Genomic DNA, 21,198 nt, shown 5'->3' with positions numbered 1-21,198 from the left:
CTCCTAGTGCTGTCTAGTGGAAATATATTGTAAGCCACATATGCAACTTAAATTTTTCTAGTGATGACATTTTTTTTTAAAGTAAAACGAAGGATTTCCCTGGCGGTCCAGTGGTTAGGACTCCACCCTTCCATTGCAGGGGGCACGGGTTTGATCACTGGTTGGGGAACTAAGATCCCACAGCCGTGCAGCAAATAAATAAATAAATGAAAAGAAACAGGTAAAATTTAATTTTAATAATATATTTTATTTAGCCCAACGTATGCAAAATATTATCATTCAACTTCAGCATGTAATCTGTATAAAATTATTGCTTATAAAAATGAATAGGAGGGGCTTCCCTGGTGGCGCAGTGGTTGAGAGTCCACCTGCCGATGCAGGGGACATGGGTTCGTGCCCCGGTCTGGGAAGATTCCACATGCCATGGAGCGGCTGGGCCCGTGAGCCATGGCCACTGAGCCTGCGCATCCAGAGCCTGTGCTCTGCAACGGGAGAGGCCACAACAGTGAGAGGCCCGCGTACCGCAAAAAAAAAAAAAAAAAAGAATAGGATAGTCTACATTCTTTTTTTGTACTAAGTCTGAAATCTGGTGTATGTTTTACACTTAGAGTACATCTGAATTTTGACTAGACACATTTCAAATGCTTGATGGTTCATGTAGCTAGTGGGTGTGGTATGGAACAGAATATTAAAGTCTCTATCAGATTCAGGCTGGTAAATGATTGAGTAGATGAATTCATTCTCCATGATCCTTCTGCTCAAACTTCCCCAGATCCTCCAGGCAGAGTTTGGGTCTCTCTCCTCCCTCCCCACAGCACTTGGGACATACTCCTCTGTGTGGAGAAGAGGAAACCAGGAAAGACAAGGGGAAAATCTGATTCCCCTCCGTACTCTAGTGGGAGCACATGGCTGATGTTTGCCATTTGATGATGAAGAAAGGATTGTGAGTTTCCATTAAAGACAGGGTTCAGTGGAGGACCACATACTAAAATGGCTTCTATGAAGCCATTAAAAATTGTGAGAGAGTGGCCTGGACACTACTAAATGTAAAATAGATAGCTAGTGGGAAGCAGCCGCATAGCACAGGGAGATCAGCTCAGTGCTTTGTGTCCACCTAGAGGGGTGGGATAGGGAGGGTGGGAGGGAGATGCAAGAGGGAGGAGATATGGGGATATATGTATATGTATAGCTGATTCACTTTGTTATAAAGCAGAAACTAACACACCATTGTAAAGCAATTATACTCCAATAAAGATGTTAAAAAAAAATTGTGTCCCAGAACAAAGGTTTTTGAACTGTGTTCCTAAAGTTCCCTTCCCAGGACTTGAGGGTGGGAAAATAGTGGGGCTCTGGCCTTCCTTTCCTTCAACTGGAATTGGTTCACTTTTATCTGATTTATATACTAGTGTTCTGGGTAAAAGGCTCATTAAAAAAAAAGTTTTCTGCAAAAATATTTAAAAATCATTTTTAGAAGCATAGTGGTAAAAATAGGTGCAGTAGACCAAAAGGCTGGATTGGTAGCCTGGGGTGACTGCATTTCCTGAGGCCTTGGTCTTGGACATGCCTGACCCTGGTTCACCTTGCTTAGGTGGGAGAACCTGACTTGGCCTTGAGGATGTCATGGTCTGATGGAATATGGGACTGCTGCATATGAAGCTACTAGCAGAGGAGGAAAGGGCCCTCGGCTGGGCTTCAGAAGACCCGAAGTCTAGTCTTGGCTCAGCCAGACTGGCTTGTGAGACTTTAGACGAGGCCTTGCCTTTCTCTGGATCTCAGACTCCTCCACCAGAAAGCAAGGAGTTGAACCAGATGATACTTTTGAGCTGTGACCTTCTATGATACACACTTAAAAATAATCATTAAGTAATTAAGGTTTATGCATGTAACATATTGCTCATAGTTCTTTAATACCATTTAGGTCATCTTGCTTTGTGCTCCAGTTAATTGTATCTGTGCCTAATGTCTGCCTTCTCCACTAAGTGTAAGTCCTTTGAGGTTGTATCTGATTCATCTCTGTGTCCAACCACCGGGCCTGGCACAGGCAGGACTTCAGTATATTGCAGAATATACTTGCCTTCAGTATATTTGCCTTCAGTATATTTGCAGAATAAAATTGCCTTAATAAAGCACTAATATGTATGGAAGCATCAGAGACCAGGTGACTTGGAGCTACTTTTATGGCACAGGCATAAGAAGGGCCAATAAAGCCAGAGGAGAAGGAGACAGGTAGACAGGTGGGGCTGTCTGCAAAGCCTTCTTGGAGGAAGAAGATGGTGAGATGAAGAGGGTAGGAAGAGGGCACAACTCCAGATGGACTGTTTCTCTCACTTGCTTTCCCTGAATAGGTGAGTTCTTGGTAGGCAGTGTACATTTGTGTTCACAAGCAGCTGAGAGAAAAGGTCACTGAGCTAGCACATTTAGAAATGAGAGAATATATGAAAGCACTTGGTGCGGGTAGAACAGAGAGATCAGAGACAGGTTCTGGAGCCAGACGGTCCAGGATTCAAATCCTGGTCATACCACTTACATTGTGGCTTTTGACAAGTCACATGACCTCTCTTATTCATTCCTTAAACACATATTTATGGAAAACCTCTGGGCCAAGCATAGTGTCACATGCCAATGATGCAGTGGTGAAAACAAAGGCAAGCCCCTATCCTGATGTAACTAGCAAGGGAGATAAATCTTAAACAGGTAATGATACAAAAGTACAGAGTGCTATAAGAGCATACAACAGAGGCATTTAGTTTCATTTTAAAATCAGAATGACAATACTGTGTGCTTTGTGGGGTTGTGAGGATTCAGTGAGATAAGCAAGCTGAGTGTCTAGCAGATTGCCCAGGGTACAATTAATAAACATTAATTTCTGCATATACTCATGTTGTTTTCAAGTTTTTCTCCCTGATAATTCTTCCCTCTTTCTCAAGGTCAAATGTTAAAGCTGACTCAGTTCCCCTGAAAGAGCAGGATGAAGACAGAGAGGGGGAGGAGAAAGGCCCCGAACTGATCTCACCCCTGCCCTGGTGTTTTTCAAAAGAGTCTTCCCAGCCTGGTCCTCACTGAGCTCCAGCTCCTATGGCTCACCAGTGGCCCACAGGGTTTTCTGCTCAGTCCCAGTCCCAGCCTCTTCAAGCTAACCCTAAATCTGAGTTCTTCTTTTTCTCTCATGTGGCTCCAGGGACTCAGCCATCTTGGTTCTCCTCTTGATTCCCTGGCCTTCCCGCTTTCAGCCTGCCTGAGCTGAAATACGAGTCTTCTGCTCATCATTCCCCTTATTGCTACCCCCAAAGATAAGCCCAGTGTCTCATTTCATGAAATGAGAAGGTGATGGGTAATACAGGAGATAGCAGAAAGAACAAACAGGGGAAGTGACAAATGAAACAAAGTTCTAGAGTCGCATCCTCGGACCAATTGTTCCTGATTCCCCCTGAGGAAATAACTGGATGGGGGAGGGGGGACCAAGCACATGCCCAATACTTCTGGAGGGTCCCTCCTCCCAGACAGGCAGCACAGTAGTTGTCCTGTTTGCCTCCAGGACACCTTTGCCTCTTTGAGCTTCTCCAAACTGGGTGGTACCCAGGTCATCTGGCATACTCCCCTCTGGGAAATTCCTCTTTCTTCAGCCCTGGTACATTCCAGGAGCAGCTTGCTTTGCCCAGAGTCACACAGCAGAGCCACGATGTGAATCTAGGCAGTATAATTCCAGAACCCGTCCTCCTCCCCCAATCCGTGTGCACAGCCTCTCTGACTGCTTTAGGCAGTTACTTGTTCCTCTTCTGTGCTCCTTCACCTGCCCCTGTACCAATTTCTTTCAAGACATTATCAACATGTTCTAATTACTCTTCATCTATATATTTCTCCGAAAAACCGAGCTCTTTGAGGGTAGGAACTGGGCTGTTACAAACAGGGGCTTGGTAGATGTTGAATGAATGAACATTGGCAGTAAGATTCTAGAACTGATTCTGGAAAGGGAGATGATTCTCTTTGTGAAGCTAGCCTGGAAAGAGTTGTTACAAGCCAAGATTTCTCTCCTCATTCTGTACGCAGCCAGACTCTTAGTGATAGCGGTACTTGCCATTTTTGGACACCAGGGAGCACCACTGATAACACAGCCTAAAGTTACAGATTCCTAAACTTTTCTGAGCAGGAGATTTCGGACTCTTTTAGTACACTTCTACTGAAGATTCTCTTGAAGATTCTCTCACTTTCCAAATGAAAGCTGTTGGTAATCAGAAACCCTGTGGTGTAGAGAAAGGACAGCTAAGCTGCTGTACAGAACACACATCGTTCATTCGTTTACTTTTATTGAGTACCAGCTCTGTACTGGGTACAGTCCTAGCTTGGGAGAATACAAACATAAATGAAAAGAAGTCCTGGGACTTCTCTGGTGGTCCAGTGGTTAAGACTCCACACTTCCAATGCAGGGGGTGTGGGTTTGATCCCTGGTTGGGGAACTAAGATTCCACATGCTGTGCCATGGGGCCAAAAAAAATGAAAAATAAAAAAAAAACAGAAAAAAAAGAAATGAAGTCCTTGATAAGCTCAGGAGCTAATGGGGAAGATAGATACTTATTGGATAATCATAATTCAGTTATATAAGTACTCTAAGGTATAGCAGGAGACTGAAGAGACAGGGTAAGTCAGGGAAGGTGGGAAAAGAAGGAAGGTGACTTCTGAGCTGGCTCTTTTTTTTTTTTTTCTTTGACTAATCATAACTTTTGGTTCGTGCTATGCTGTCATTAGTGATCAAGGCATGGCTGATTTATATCACTTGAACTGAGACTTGAAGGACAGGGAGGAAATCCCAGAGGAGAAAGAGAACTTGATGTGGTTGCCACTTCATCTTCTTAGGCTCAGTTTCCTCATCTGTAAAATGAGTATAGTCTCTGACTTATCTAGCAGAGGTTTTGTGAGGGAGAGATAAGATAATAGATGTGAAAGCTCTTGCAAATAGTAGAATAGAGGCATAAGAATTGTTAATCCAGTTTGATTTAACCAACATCTGCAGAATATCTATTAGGAGCAAGGCCCTAAGAGTGATTCAAGGGAGATATTCCTGGCACATGGTAAAGGCTTGGCGTATAGGTTTCAAAAAGACACAGAGATGAAAAAAACAAAACGAAACCAAGCTCTCGATTTCCTCCTCAGACACAATGTGGTGAGGGCTTCTTGCAGACGCTACACTTACATGAGGACCCAACCTAGGGTCTACTGAGGTGAGAGTCACAGCTTCTGATCCAGGAAGATCCACGAGGTCTCAGGATTTTCCTACCTTATAGAATATTAAAGCTGAACTGGATCAATAATCTGGTCCCTACCCATCCTATAGCTGGGGAGACTGAGATCCAGAGGGGCACTGGCTTTTCTGATGTCACATCATGATCTTGGAGGCAGAGATGAGACAAGAATGTTTCTCCTATCGTCCAGGCCATGGCTTTTGCTCCCAGACACCATTTATTTTTACTTTTATTTTTAACTGTGGTAAAATACACATAACATAAAATTTACATTTTAAGTGTATTAAGTACATTCACATTGTTCTGCAACCAGTTTCCAGAACTCTTTTCATCTTGCAAAATGGAAACTATATCCACTAAACAATTCCCTATCCTCTTCTCTCCCCTGCCCCTGGTGACCACTATCCTGCTTTCTGTCTCTATGAATTTCACTACTCTAGGAACCTTATATAAGTGGAATCATACAGTATTTGTCCTTTTGTGACCAGCTTATCTCACTTAGCATAATGTCCTTAAGGTTCATTCATGTGTAGCATGGAGAATTTCCTTCCTTTTAAAGGCCGAATAATATTCCATTGAATATATATATATATATATATATATATATATATATATATATATATATATATGTATATATATTTGTCACAGTTTGTTTATATAGTCATCCATCCCTGGACACTTACTTGGGTTGCTTTTGGCTATTGTGAATAGTGTTGTTATGAACATGGGTGTACAGATATCTCTTTGAGACCCTGCTTTCAATTTTTTTGGGCATACGCCCAGAAGTGGAATTGTTGCAGCATATGGTAATTCTGTTTTTAGTTCCTGGAGACCATTTTAGCTTCACAGGAAATGCAGCAGACTCTGAGAGTTTCAAGGTCTTGGTGTGAATTGGTAATAGACCCTTGCTTCCTGCCTCCAAGACCCAGGCTCTTTGTACCACATGGGTTTTGCACCCATACCCCCAAAGAACTCACGTGGTAGCTAAGAGAATGATGCACTTGAGTTTAAAGGAGGTTGTATTAAGCATGACTTACTTTTCTTTTTTCTTGTCTTTGACAAATGACTACACAGGCAGGTGGGTTGGCTTAGGCAGAAATTATAAACTTGTAGTCTGAGTGATCAATTTATGCTATAGATGTAGGGCTATATCATTTTTAAAGGGCTATATCATTTTTTTTTCTGTTTTGATTTTTTAAAATTTATTTTTTTGGCTTCCCTGGTGGCGCAGTGGTTGAGAATCTGCCTGCTAATGCAGGGGTCATGGGTTCGAGGCCTGGTCTGGGAGGATCCCACATGCCGCGGAGCAACTAGGCCGGTGAGCCACAACTACTGAGCCTGCGCGTCTGGAGCCTGTGCTCTGCAACAAGAGAGGCTGCGATAGTGAGAGGCCTGCGCACGGTGATGAAGAGTGGCCCCCGCTTGCCACAACTAGAGAAAGCCCTCGCACAGAAACAAAGACGCAACACAGCAAAAATAGATAAATTAATTAATAAAAAGTCCTACCCCCAACATCAAAAAAAATTTATTTTTTAAATTTAATTTTTATTTTATATTGGGGTATAGCTGATTTACAATGTTGTGTTAGTTTCAGGTGTACAGCAAAGTGGTTCAGTTATACATATATCCATTATTTTTCAGATTCTTTCCCCATATAGGTTATTACAGAACATTGACTTCCCTGTGCTGTACAGTAGGTCTGTGTTGATAAAGGGGCTACATCATTTAAAAGTCCAGATTCCCATCTTCTCTTAAAGATGATCCAGCAATACTGAGTTCACCTTCCTGCCTGCTTACCAGTGTGCCCCAGTCCCTACCACTCCCTATTACTCGCACCTACTTCTCTCAATAATATTAGCTATTTTCCCATTTTCCATTTGAGTTTCAGACTCCTGGTCCCAAGTGTAGGTCTAGTAGAACCTAGATCAGGGGCTCATCTTCTGTTAGGGCCGATTTCCCAGCACACAGCTGTTACTCAATAAATATTTGCATGATTAAATGAATTAACTCATATCAACCAGCTTTTATTGAGCACTTACTATGTACAGGGCCTATGGCTGGATGGCCATTTCCCAGAGATGAATAAAGCACAGCCCCTGACCTCTGAAAAGTCACAATCCTATGGGGTGGGGGAAGGCAGATATGAGTATGGTCCAATTGTGGACCTGAGGTGGCAGTCAGAGTAGGAGTTTCTGAGAAGATCTTGAACTGCATCTGGAAGAATGAGAGGCCAGCCATACGAGGGAGTTGATGGGGAGGCCAGGAGGGGAGAGTGTTTCAGGTAGAAGCAACAGCGGATACAAGGGCCGGGAGGTGGCTGATGTTCCATGTGTTTGAGGAACTTAAAGAAGGACAGTGCGACTGAAGTTTAATGAGAGTGGAAAGAGTGGTAGTAGATGACGTCAGACGTGTGTTTTTATATCGACAGCCTAACCCTTAAGCCAGGCAGCTATTGGGCAAATCCGTGTTCCTGGTCTTCAGAAGCCTTGCTCAGAACAGGTAGCTGGCTTAGCACTGTCAGAGGGGGGACGGGGCCTAATCCCTTCTCCCGCCTCCGGTGCCAAGGACAGGGTAGGGCACAGAGCAGGTTTCAGTAAAGATTTGCTGACAGCACACTTGAGAACAGGAAGTGCAGGCTCTGTTGAAGGAGGCCCAGGCGCAACTCCCTCTTTATGGGGGCACTCATTCTCAAGTTGCTAACACCCCCAAGCCACACAGAGAGCTGGGAGAGTGAGATGCAGGGAGGAACCAGCCACAGGCCCTACCTGCAAAAACTTAGAGGGGAGGGGATTTGGAGGTGGGGCGGGTAGGAAAACGGGCTGTGAGAGTTAAGGGAGGGCATCTGACTTAGCTTGGATGAGGCGGGGAGGGGGCGTCAGGAAGGCAGATGGGGTCATTTAGCCAAGACTTACTGTATGTGTAGGGCAATTTTACCTACAGTGGTTTGGACGCTTCGTGTGTCTTCTGGCATCATTTCCTCCGAAACCACTAGCAGGCCCTAATGGGCCTCCCCCGGGGCGGGTCCTAGCTCTATTCCTCAACCCTCTGCAAAGGGGCAGGGCCTCCCAGCGAGCTCGGGCCCTGTTCGCAGCGCCCAGATTTGCCCGCCAGGGGCCGCTGCACACGGGTGACGAAGCGCGAGGGTTCCTAAGCTGCAGAGAGGCGGAAGCGGATTGGTTGCGAGGAGCGGCGGGGAGGGCGGAGCCTGGGATACCGGCCTGGAGTGGGGGGCTGGCAATGGGCCCCCCGGCCGAACCGGGCCGGGCAGTTGTCGCCTCAGGCAGCCCCGGGCGGCAGTCGTGGTGCCGAGGGTCTTTGCCCTGACCGGCTCTAGAGCTTGGGAGAGTGGAGCAGCACCGAGGCCCGGAGATCGGGCAGGGCTGCTACTGTCATCGTTGTCGCTGCCGCCGCAGGCCTGGGTTACCTGAGCGACTGCGTGTCAGGGGCCCGCCCGCTCGTTCGCGGGCGGTTAGTGCGGGAGAGGCTCTCGTGGGGGAAAGGGAGGCCGGGCCCCGACCCTTGGCTGGGGAGAGGGGTTCTGGCGGAGACTACAGCGGGCCGAGAGCCGGGAGAGCCCGCCGGGGTCTGGGGGTGCCGGGCGGCTGCCTCTAACAGGTTATTCCGGGGTAAGCTGGGCGCTGGGGCGGGCTCGGGCTTCGCTGGGGGCCGGGCGGCGCGGGGCGGGCCTGCGGGAGAGCACGCCCCCGCCCGCCCCGGGCCCGCCCCACGCCTCCCGCCTGCTCGCCGGGGAGCCTCTGTCCCGGGCCTGGCCCGTGCGCGTCCGCCTGCTGAACCTGGGCACCTCCGGCCGCCTGGGCACGGGACTGGGCTGGAGCACTGACCTCGGCCTAGGAGGCCTGGGATCCCCGAGCCGCCCGCGCCCGCGGGGGCCTGGAAGTCGCACGCTCTTCCTGAACCTGTGCCCCTCGCCGATCCTCGGCGGTGCGAGGCCAGGTGCCCCCCTCTTTCCCTCCCTTCTTTCCCTCCCCCACTCCGGTGCCCGCTGGAGGTCCCGCCCGCCCGCCCCCTCCGGCAGGGGTGTAGCCGGCTGCGGAGCTGACACCGGCTCCGCGGCCACCCTGTCCAAACTCTCCGGAAGCGGCCCGAGCCGACCGGGTGCTCAGGCCGTCGCAGCTCCGGCGGACCCACTGTTGGACCCGAGGCGCCGGCCCTCCTCCCAAGCCCAAACTTGGAGCACTTGACCTTTGGCTGTCTGAGGAGGCGGACTCGAGGGTGGCTGGACAGCTGCGGCGCCTCGAGGGCATCTTGCCTGGGGTTCCAGGACCGTCAGCTGCACTCCCGGGCTCCCGGCTTTGCCTCTGGGATCCTGAGGTGTCCACATCAGGCGCATGTTGACTGAGACCTGGAATCATGGATGTGTGTGCCCGTCTTGCCCTGTGGCTCCTCTGGGGGCTTCTCCTGCATCACGGCCAGAGCCTCAGCCAAAGCCACAGCGAGAAGACGACAGGAACCGGCTCGGGGGCCAGTTCTGAGGAGTCCACTGCAGCAGGTAAGGCCTTGGCCACGGACAAGAACTGAGTTGCCCAAGTGGGGAAGTCGAACCCTAGGTTTCTACACCTGCGATTGATGGCAGACCCACACATGGCACTGCCTGTTCTTAGTAGTCCAAAGAGTTCTTCCCTTCTAATGTCTTTGTCTCTCTTGAACAACTTTCCTCATCCCTCCTCAGGATGTCTTTTGTTGGCAGTGAAAAGAGGTTTGCTTTTGGGGCACCTTGGCCTTTCAGATCAGCAAGTCAAGACCCCTTCTCATGACTACTTGTCTGGACTGATGCCCTGGGCAGATGATAAGTCTGTTGCTCTTGGCCAGTTTCAGCACTTGGCAGCACAGGGGAGGCTGAGGCTACTTGGGTTGGGTAGGGAGAGTCAGGACTGGGCCAACTCTATTACTCTCTAACTTAGTGTTGAGGTGTGTCTTTCTATTCCAGTGAGCGTGGGGACCCTATTCTCTCCCTTCCCTTAGGTAATCTGCTGTCTTTTAGCTGTGCCCATTTGAAATATCAAGGCAGTTCCTTAGATGGAATCCTATTTACCACCAGGGAGTTAAATGGCCTTTTGTTGACATGGGCATGATATAATTCCTGGGACCACTTGTTGACTTATTCTATTTCTTCTGACTGATGAGGGTAGGAATTCTACAATATTTTTGATCTGTCCTGGTTTTTCCTATGCACTTATGGAGCCTTGTCAAACAGTAGGAGCCCTGGTATTGTTGCAGAAGAAAGAGCACTTTTAAAATTTAGTTGTTTCACACAAGGCTTAGAAGGTATTCAGTTTTTTATCCCTGTTTCTCTCACCCAGTCACTGTGATCTGCCCAAAGTAGTGAGATGCAGAGTGAGGAGAGTTTATAGCTGGGTTCTTTCTACGGCGGGACAAGCTCAAGTGAGGGGATGCCTCAGTGAATACCTGTTGATACAAGGAAGAAAAGGAAGCATTAGTCATGGTGGCCAGGAAGTTTCATGGATGCATCCAGAGGCTGGCTTTGGTGCTAGACCCTTTCTTAGGAAACCCCCTTTTAAATTCCTTGACTGGGCTGGGTGTGACTGCAGGTACCCCAAGGGTTGGCTTCCAAGAGAGGCCAGGGTTGCCCTATGTACAAGCATGGCACCTAGGCTGTTGCTTTGAAGATAGGTCCTTCTTGCATATTAGTCCTGTTTCTCCATACAGTGTCTCCTTGGCCCCTGAACCCTAGCTTAAAGCTTGGCTGTCATTGGGCTATGAAGGCAGATGTAGGTCAAACTGTGCAGGAGACGTGAGGAGCATCTCTGCTGTCCCAGTGACGTCCCAGTGACATCCCTGTTTGTAACTGATAATATGTCCCTTTTTCACCCTAAAATATGAGTGCCTGACATAAAATGAATTTTCTTTTTGGGGAGAGGAAGTGTTCTTTATTTTAGACACAGTGCTGAAAGAGATGAAGTTTTGAATTTAGGCATTAGCTAGCTGTCAGGAAGATTTGTGTGTTTGTACATGCCATAGGTAAGAGGCACTCCAGCATCCCTCATAACCAGCCCCTGGCTTGAGCTTATGGAGACAGCCCTCCACACAACATATTTTAGAGGCTTGGCTGTGTTGATTATACTACTTAGGCTTCTCTTTTGGTCTTTTCTTCCTCTCAGTTCAGAAATTAGTTTCTATTGTCACAGTAATATTGAAGCCCAGGGAGGAAATCTCAGAGACCCTAGGTGCTGGGAATGGCTATGGTTTGTGGTAACCTGGAGGCCCCAGCACTGCTGTTCTGGTAGGTTGTCACCTTGGGCCTGTCTGGGACTTTGACTCAGATAAGAACTCATTTTTGCAAAGAGGTGGACTGGGCTCTTCTAAAGGATTTGGTGAGGAGCTGTCTACACAGCCAGGAACTCTTGTAGCCTTTCCAGTCCCTCTGTATCCTCAGAACACAGGAGTTTTACTTACCCTAAAGCTGCCACTTTTCTAAATCAGATTCAACATATCTAGTCCATTTGTATGTTCTCTAAAGTTTGTATTTTACACAGCTGTTTTTCCCACAAAGTCTCGCAATTGCTTTATTAGAATGCAGGGCAGGTGGTATTATCCCCATTTTTATTGTTGAAGAAATTGAGTCTTATGCTCAGTTTTCTTATTTTTTTTTTAAAGATTTTTTTGATGTGGACCATTTTTAAAGTCTTTATTGAATTTGTTACAATATTACTTCTGTTTATGTTTTGTTTTTTTGGCTGCAAGGCATGTGGGATCTTAGCTCCCCGACCAGGGATTGAACCCGCACCCTCTGCATTGGAAGGCAAAGTCTTAACCACTGGACCACCAGGGGAGTCCCAAGTTTTCTGATTCTTAAGTCCTAGACTTCTTCTGTCTTCTCAGGCCCTGCCCTGTTAAAGGAGCACTAGGTAAGGCCAAGAGAATGTTACTTTCCTCTTGGTGAGTTAGTTAGGCAGCCCCTGGTGACTCTGTAGCAGAGATCCAAAAAAGGGCTGTCTTTTTCTCCTCTGGAGGGTCTTCTGCAGGGGCCAGAAAATTGCATTTTTTTCTCTTGCTGGATGTACATGGCTATCTTAAAGGTCTACCCCTCCAGGGAAGGCAGGTGCTCTGCTAGAAGGCCTTCTCATTGGGAGAGGCCATTCCTGTCACCTTCTGGCTCTTTGATGCCTGTATACCCAGTTGTGCTAAGTTACTTTCTCAGTAAAGATCTGTGCTTGACTGTGCTGCTCTGAAGCCTGCCCTTCTGAAACTGCCTGGAATTGATGCTTGGAACCTTCCTTAGACTCTGGACTCATTGCCTCCAGAAACTCAAAATGTTTCCTGCAGAATGTGTGTGAGGGGTCCCACGTGAGTCTGGAGTTGTGACTGCCACTGTTGGTTGAGGACCTCTACTCAGGAGCCGTGGTTATACTCAGCATAACTAGAACTGGGCTTTGGAGGATAGGCATCTAGGCAGTTTATGGAGTGCAGGTTGGCTGCTCAGTCCACCCCTAATGGAGTGGGAGGCCAGAGTCCTGCCTGCCCACCCAGCTAGTTGCTGCTGCCTCCAAGGCTATAAATGGCCTGGCCATCTTGGTGGCTATGCTAATTTTAGCTGAGGGTGGCTCCCGGAACTGGATTGGAGCCAAGGGCAGGTGGGTGCGGCTTGGCTGAGGCTAATACTGGGGGATGGGCAGAGGGTCACACTAATCCTGGGGCAGCTAGGACATCATCTGCACACACACCTCAGCTTTGACAATCATGCTTAACCAGGTTAATGTATTCAGCAAACATTGAACAGTGTCAGCTCATGTGCTGTGTATTCAGCAAATATTTGAGTGCCTGCTCTGGGCCAGGCACTGTGTTTGGTGTTGGGAATTAAAGGATGAACAAAACAGACATGTTCTCTGCCCTCATGGAGTTTACAGTCTAGTGGGGAGATAGAAAATAAATACATAAATAAATATGGTGTCTTGTGGTAATTTTTGTGGAAGAAAACATAAACAGAGTGCTGTGATGGAGAACGAGAAGAGGACAGAGATCCAGCTGAAGTAGGAACCCAGTGCCTAGCAAGACATTAATAACATCAGTAACATCAACAGTAATAGCAACTGACATTTTTTAGTGCCTACTGTGTGGCAGGCACCATTCCAAACATTTTATTCTTTTTAATTCTTACAGCCATCCTGTGTGCTTAAGTGAGGAAATGAAATCATAGAGAGGTCAAGTAACTTACCCAAGGTTATACAGATAGTAGGGAATAGAGCCAGAATTTGAACCCAGGCAGTCTGACTCTTCTCCCCACCTCCACCTCAGCCACTAGGTTATACACTCTTTCAGAACTTTGTGATAAGCGCTGAAGTAGAGGTATGATATATACATACAAAAGGCTGTGGGAAGCCCAGAGGAGCAAGTGACTAACCCTGCCTGGGAGAGCTGGGGGAGGCTTCTCAGTTTCCTCCATAATTTTTCTCAGATCTTGGGGAGATAAAAAGTGGTTGCCTAATTGAAAAGTTAAGAGGTGGAAACATCTGTTAGTTCAACTTATTTATTTTTACATATGAGGAAACTGATGTCCAGAGAGGCGTCACATAGAAATTCCACAATGGGTTATTAGTAGAACTAGACTAAGACATCTGAGTCAGGGACCCTGGCTTAATCAGTTATTCCATCCACAAGTCTTAATGAGTGCTTACTGCTTGCTTTGTACTATGGAAGGAACTTAGGGCTGCCAAAGAAGTCTAGTTGGGGGGTGGGGGTGGGGATATATATTTAGAGAATATTAAATACAACATAATGCACAGGCTTAATGAAGCACAAAACCAAGCAGGGTAGACAGTGTAGGCTAAGGATTACAAGAGCTCTGTGTGGGCTGAGCTAGGCTAAGGTGGCTGGGGAGGGCTTCCTGAAGGAGGGGTTGGGCGGAGGCATAAGAGAACGGGGTGGGGAGTGGTCTGACTTGGGGATTGTTGGAGGGAAGGGGGCATTGTAGAGGTCTGGATCACCAGTGTGAGCACATGGGGTCTCACTGGCGGCTGAACAATAACTGGGCAGAGTTGCTTCATAGTTGGCCAACTACCTCGCACGAGGGCTGGTAGACAGGAAGACTGCAGTCACGTGTGGTCTGTGGCAGGTCTGACAACTACTGTAATTTTGAAGTAATGATGATTATGAATAATATTTGGAGCTATCTGTACCAATGTAATGTGACATGAAAATGTCTGTACTTTCTGTTGGTGACAAAATCATAGGTAGGGCTAATAATATTTTGGTTGGTTATTATGTATAATTGAAGGAAATGCTAACTTGCAGTAAGAGAATGTTGAAAATAAAGATGTAATTTCTTTCCCATCCAAATTCACCCCCACCCCCAATTCTTCTCATGGGCTCCTTAGGAATGTGGAGCCTTCATGCTAAGAACTCCTGTTCTCTGACAAGGAAGGGATGAGGTCTTGATGGGAGGGTTTCCTAGGTCTTCACAGGACTTGAGTTTGAGCCCCAGGGGGCCCCTCATTTCCTGCTGGGTGGCTTTGAGATACAGTGCTGAGTGACTTCATGGGCATGCTGTGGTATACTGCTTTTTATGAGAAATGATTCTCCAGGAAACCCAGCAGTTCTGGCTGTCAAATTTTTTGGGAGAGAGAAAGATACCAAACTGGGTGTCCAACAGAGCTTTCTTTTTTTGTTACTGCTGATCAAAAAAAAATTTATGAACTATTAAGATATACAACTAAGTATAAAGAATAATACATTGAATACGCCTGTGCCCATAACACAGTGTAAGAAATCAAGTAATAACAATACAGAGCTTTCTTTATTACCCCCTGGATACTTTGTATAAATTTCTAATTTAACACATAGCACATTGTACATATATTTGCTCTCTTACAAGTGTAAGCTCTTTGTGGAAGAAAGGAGGAGGGGTTGTATTTTATTTATCTCTGTTTTTATTGCGCCCAGCCTAAAACCTCTGTTAAAGTTTGTTGGAAAAGCTGAAATCAGGGCCTGTTTGAATGGATCATATTTTCTCTCTTCCTTTCATACCTTCTCATATATCTTGGTACACATTCTGGGCTTTTCAGCAACCCTTCATGGTGTTGCTCACCCAGGGCACTTTGTATTTTCATCCAAGTTCAGATCTGTTTATCCCTTTTCAATGTATTATTTTATTTTATCCTCAACTTTGGAAGTAGGTATACCTGTTTTTATTATTATGCCCATTTTTTTTTGGCCATGCCACGTGGCATGCAGGGTCTTACTTCCCTGACCAGGGATTGAACACCTGTGCCGTGCAGTGGAAGCATGGAGTCCTAACCACTGGACCACCAGGGAATTCCCATTATGCCCATTTTAAAGGTGAAGAATTCGTAGCTGAGAAATTTGTGTTCTTTGTCACATAACTAAAAAGTGGCAGGATCAGAACCATAACTCTGGGGATCTGTGTATCAAGCCCTTGTTGTTTTTCTCAAAACACATTACTTGTCAGTGTGTCCCTCACCAATCTGGCATGCAGAGCCTTAGCCTCAATGGTCTGGCCATAGCTGTGTTAACAAAGGTGTTCGAATAGTCTAGTCACCTATCACAAAGTGCTGCTCTGGAGGATGATGGAGTCTATAATCCTACCAATCATGCTACCCTGTTGGAGTTATCTATGTATGTGCCGGCCTTCCTTGATAAAAACTCCTCAAGGGTTAGGACAGGAAGCTCCTAGCACAAGCCTTGACACATGGTATACTTTACATACTGTAGAGTTTGTAAAACTGAATTGAAGGGGATTTATTGTCTGGTTCTGTTTCAACTGTAGTTTACTAGGTTGGAAGTTGAAGAAGTTTTACTTCGAAAGGGTTAGGTAAAGTCGAAGAAATAAGCTTCACTTATTTAGAAAGTTCACTGTTTTAGAATTTCTCATTTTTGGGGAATTCCCTGGCGGTCCAGTGATTAGGACTCTTGTGCTTTCACTGCTGGGGTCCGGGTTCGATCCCTGGTCGGGGAACTAAGATCCTGCAAGCCATGTGGTGAGGCAAAACAAACAAACAAACAAAAAATAGAATTTCTTGTTTTTTGCTTTTGTTAAAAAAGTCATCCAGGTCAGTTTGAGTCCAATGGCCTCATTTTGCTTGGAAGAAGTTTGTCTAGGATTTTAAAGAAACCAGACTCTTATTGTTGCAGGCCTTACCACGAGAATGCAGTTGGGAGTAGCTGGGAAACTGTCTAGTTCCACAAAGGACCTATGTGTAGCGAGCGGGGAGAAGAGAGTTGGGAAATGAGTGTGTGGGGCTGGGTAGAAGCTCAGATGAGATGATTGGCTTTGGTTGGCAAAAGGGTCTGAGTTGGCCACAGCCAGCAGACATAAATATCTGGATTTAGGGGAGCTTCAGAGTTCCAGCTTTTTTTCTTACTGTCTGTGGACCTTGTAGAGGGTAAATCACTTTACCTCTCTCAGCCTTAGTTTTTTCATTTGTAGAAAGAGCATAACCTTAATGAATAGATTTGTAGTGAGGATCAAATGAGATAACTTATGTGGTGAAAGGGCTTTATAAACTCTAAAGTACTACACAATTAGGGATAGTGGGGTCCTCGCAACCTCTGCTTTTATGGGCCTGGAAAAGCCTCAGTCAGAATCTGTGTGTCTTCTTATGGTGGCGCCTGTCTAATGGAAGTTGCTTCTCTGAACCTGCTGTAGTGCCATTGTTTTACTTCAGGTGTACCCACCAGACTTATATGAACCCTGGGTGTGGCCAAATTAGACTTTTACTCAAAGCTTACTCTAGGCCATAGGGAAGCTGTTGATAAAGTCTGGGTGCTAGTATTTCACTTTATTTCCGGCCTATACCCCCTTCCTTTTACTGGGTGTAACCACTTCCCTAGCCCCACCTGCAGACTTGAAATAGCTGACCAGATGGGCCTAGTCCCTACCTGTATTGGTACATAACAAATTATCCTCAAAGGCAGAGACTTAAAATAGTAAACATTTATTATTTTCAGTTTCTGTGGGTTAGGAATCTGGGTGCTGCTTAGCTGGGTGCCTCTGGCTCAAGGTCTCTCATAAGGTTGTAGTCAAGCTGTTGGGCTGGGGCTGAAGGCTCAACTGGGGGGAGAGTATTTACTTTCAAGCTCATTTATGTGGTTGTTGGTAGACCTTGGTCCTTTGCCACATGGGCCTCTGCACTGGGCTGCCTCATGACCTGACAGTTGGCTTCCCCCAGGACAAGTGATCCAAGAGGGAGCACCCAAGATGGAAGCTGCAATCTTTTTATCGCCTAATCTTGCAATTGATGTGCCACAACTTCTGCCATATTCTGTTTGTTAGAAATAAGTCAAGGTGAAGGGATTATACAATGGCATGAATACCAGGAGGGTAGGGATCACTGGGGGCCATCATAGAGGATGCCTGTGACATCATTCTAGGGCCATGATCTTGGGAACAATGGCTTCTGGGTGCTGAGTCCTCTTAGTTTTTCTCTGACTTCCTTTGCTTGCCTCCTAGAGTCTTGTGGTGTCTTTCTATACTCCCTTTGGTATTATGTCCTTTTGATTCATGCATGACTTCATTGCTTTGACATGTAGAGTTGACATGGCCCTTCTACCTATATTCCTCCACAGTTTTAAACCCAATTCTAAACTAGATTTTTATCCTAGGTTCTAGTCATGGCTCCCAACTCCTTGTTTGGTACCTTTAGTTCTGGAGCACATTTTACAGCCACTGACCTTGGAGGCTTTACTACCCCAACTTGGCTTCTGAGAGCTAGACTTATAAGTGGCATTGAACTGGGACTTACACACTGACAGCTGAAAAACTTACTCTGACCTTTAGGGCTGTTGATGTTGAGTGCTAGGACTTCACATCCTAGTGTGTCAAAGTTGGAAGGGCTTTTAAGTACCATCTCAACTAAACTCCTCAATCTACATATGACAGGAACAAATTTGCCCAAGGTCTCAGTTGGGGCCAGAATCTTAATTTTGTCTGATTATTATTCACATACTGTTCCCACTCTGTTGTGGAGCTTCTTTACCCTAACGCAGCCAGTTTGGGTTGTTAGGGGGTCTGAGACCTATACAGAGGAAAAGCAGAAAGCAGTTCACAATATTGTATTGTGTTCACAGAAATTGTGCTGGGCAGAATTGGGGGGTATGCAAAGTCAGTGCTGCTTCCGAGGAGCTTCCCTGCCCAGCTAGGGAGCTTTTATATGATGCGCAGAAAAAGAAGCCCAGTAATATCTGTGGCATATGGTGACTAATATCTGCATTCTGTACTCCCCTGGCAATCTCAATTCAAGCAAGGAGAGGTTTGTTTGTTTTGATGTACAGAGCAGATTTCCCAAAGGAGGTGGGTCAGAGTGTAATACTGCATATCTCACCATTGTTTGGCTCAGCTGGTTGCTTTATGTATAGACTTGGGGCCTCCACAGGCAGGGTAAATGTTTCTAAAGCCCTGTGGGGTTACTTGTGGCCACCTACAAAGTGCCAAAGGGGAGCTTTCCGGGCACTGAGAATTTGACAAAGCCCTGCCTGTGTTGGCACAACTTGCTAAGGCAGGTGAGACTTGAGTAGGGATGGCTATGGCCCTGTCATGTTGATCAGAGTGGAGCAGATTTATTTCAGTGAGAGACCTGCAAGGAAAAACCTGAAATGAGCCAACAGCACCGTACTTTTGTTTTCTGCTGGGGAGCTTGGAATAGAGATGGTGTAAGCCCTAAAATCCCTCTATGGGTAGTAGTTTCCTTCCTGACCCAGGGTTCTGGCCCCAGACCACTTTGCCCACTTCATCTTCCTCTGTTCCCCTCTCTACATTTTGGCCCAGCCAGGCTTTTTTTCTTTGTCTTGGTCTGCAGAGCACACCTTATACTGCTTCTCTTTTGCCTTTACTTATGTGTGCCATTTTACTGCCTCCCAGAATGTCCTCCCCCTCCTCCTTCCTTCCTCCCTAACCTCTGAGTCCTCTGTGAAGTGATCCCTGACATCAATGCTAGCCACAAACTCCCTCTCATTTCCAAACTCCGGTAGCACTTGCTATCTACAATACTCTGTGCCCTTCACACCCTGCTTATGCCTCTTAAAGCAAGAGATAGCCCGATGCGGGAATCAAGAGCACTGGGCACTTACTGACAGTATGACCCAAACTACGGTTTCCTCACTTGAAAACGGGATTAAAACATGTATGAAATAGCTTTTAAAGGCTTTTTTTTTTTTTTTTTTTTTTTTTGCATATTTTCCTCTCTCTTGAAGGCAAGAGCCATGTCTATTTTTTCTGACCATAGCACCCGTCCTTGGTATCTATCACAGTACGGGTCCTAGGGTATGTGCCCAATAGATATTTGCTGAATAAATGGATGAGTAGTAATGAGTTGATCTTTGGATTGAGTAGTCATGGAGGGAGAGTGCCAAGTGACGAGCTTCGACAAGAGTGCCCTGAGATTAGGGGTGGAGTTCACGTGGGGGATTTCTGAGGTGTTCTGTGGGCACACACTATTTTTCTGCTGCCTGGTACTTCATCTCTGAAGCTGCACTCGGCGACAGTTACCAGTCGCACTGGGAGATGGTTCGGCCCTTGACTCTGGCTGGCCTTTTCTGTTTGCCGTAGCACTGGCTGCCCTGAGCAGGTGGCTGTCGTAGGAGTGGAGCAGGGCTGTGCTCCTGGAGGCCTGAGATGAGTCTTGTGGGCGGGGCTTCCTTGGCTTCTGCTGCTGCCTGTCTTTGCCTGCATGGCCCCCCTGGGTTTACCACAGGGCAAATGTGAGGCAGCTGAAGGAACAGAACTACTTTCCTTAGCCTGGCTTGTGGGATGGAGAAGGGAGCCTTCTTTCGTGCTGGGCTTGTGCAGCAGGGAGGTAGGATAGTCCAGTGAAGATCACTGGTGTTTTAAAGGTTATCTCTGATTCTGCGAACTCCCTGGGCCTCAGAGAACTCCAGCCTGAGCAGACATCACACCAGCTTTCCTTCAAGGCATTGGGGAGGGGCCTCTAGGGAAACTTGGTAAAGGAGGCAAAGGCATAAAAGAGTCAGCTGTGCTGTCAGCATGGCCCCGCTGGGCCAAACCTGTCCCTTTTCCTGTTAGCCATTTTACAGAGCTCCTGGCTGCCTTGTGTTGAATGCTGGCCTAAGTAATGACCAGAAGTCTCACTGGCAGGCAGGCAGGCAGGCAGGCTTCCAAGTCTCATGTGCCTCTGATTTTCTCCAGTGAGATTCAGTAGCTCCGCTCCTGATTGGCCTCTCTGGGTTATCTCAGGGCTCTCAGGAAGCTCTCAGAGCTCTCATCACTACAGTGTGTACATTAAAGCAAATGTGTTTGTGTTTTCCAAGTTCCTAGAGCCAGCATCTAGAATGTAGGGACCAGGGGAGCTGGGTGCCCTTCAGGCGTAACACATACACAGGTTAGAAAGCAGCTTGTGTGTGTGTGTGTGTGTGTGTACCTGGGTACTCAGACTTGTGGAGGTCTTATTTCAAGAAACTTTTGCCGACAAGGGCAAAGTTCACTGAAACTCATATTGTATATTGCTAAAGAGATAAGTATGTAATTGAGGCAACTCAGATAACTTCAATGATAAGAATGATGATGATAGCTGCTATTTATTGAGCACCTGTTATCTTCTAGGCACCGGGCTAGGTCTTTACAGCTGTATAACAACCCTTAAAGGTGGATATTTTTCTCATTTTATAGATGGGGAAACTGTAGCTCTGAGAATTTAAGTAATTTTCCTAAGGTGACTAAGCCAGGATTTGAATTTAGGTTTATCTGACCCAAAGGCCAATGCTGTTTCTATTCTTGTTTAATAACTGTGGGAGGGAAGGAAACAGCTGTATGAATTTAAGTAGAGATGTGTGTTTGGATTAAAAAGTGTACAATTTATCAGACTGTTAGTGGCATTAGTTTGTTCTGTCACCTAAGTGGCCTGGAATAAACTGGGATTAGAATTTGTAGGGGATGGGGGAGGGAATGAGAAAGTGTATCCACTTAATAAATACTGAATGGGAGTATCACACTGGTGAAGTGTATAGCTACAGA

The 21,198-nt window shown here is 46.5% G+C and overlaps 1 protein-coding gene across 2 annotated transcripts in view; it reads left to right on the top strand.

Annotated features, from left to right (window-relative positions):
- Window positions 1-9,072: 9,072 nt before the first annotated feature.
- The window catches only part of STIM1 (stromal interaction molecule 1), a 188,764-nt gene continuing 176,638 nt past the window's right edge, over window positions 9,073-21,198 (top strand). For both annotated transcript variants that reach the window (XM_081239482.1, XM_081239481.1), the window contains exon 1: window positions 9,073-9,747. In XM_081239482.1, the coding sequence (XP_081095608.1) occupies window positions 9,609-9,747 (139 nt within the window). In that variant the 5' untranslated portion in view covers window positions 9,073-9,608. The remainder of the gene's footprint in view (window positions 9,748-21,198) is intronic.

Source organism: Mesoplodon bidens (genome assembly GCF_964165515.1).
Source record: "Mesoplodon bidens genome assembly, chromosome: 7".
NCBI classification, from domain to species: domain Eukaryota; kingdom Metazoa; phylum Chordata; class Mammalia; order Artiodactyla; family Ziphiidae; genus Mesoplodon; species Mesoplodon bidens.
This window is presented reverse-complemented; position numbering and strand designations above follow the sequence as displayed.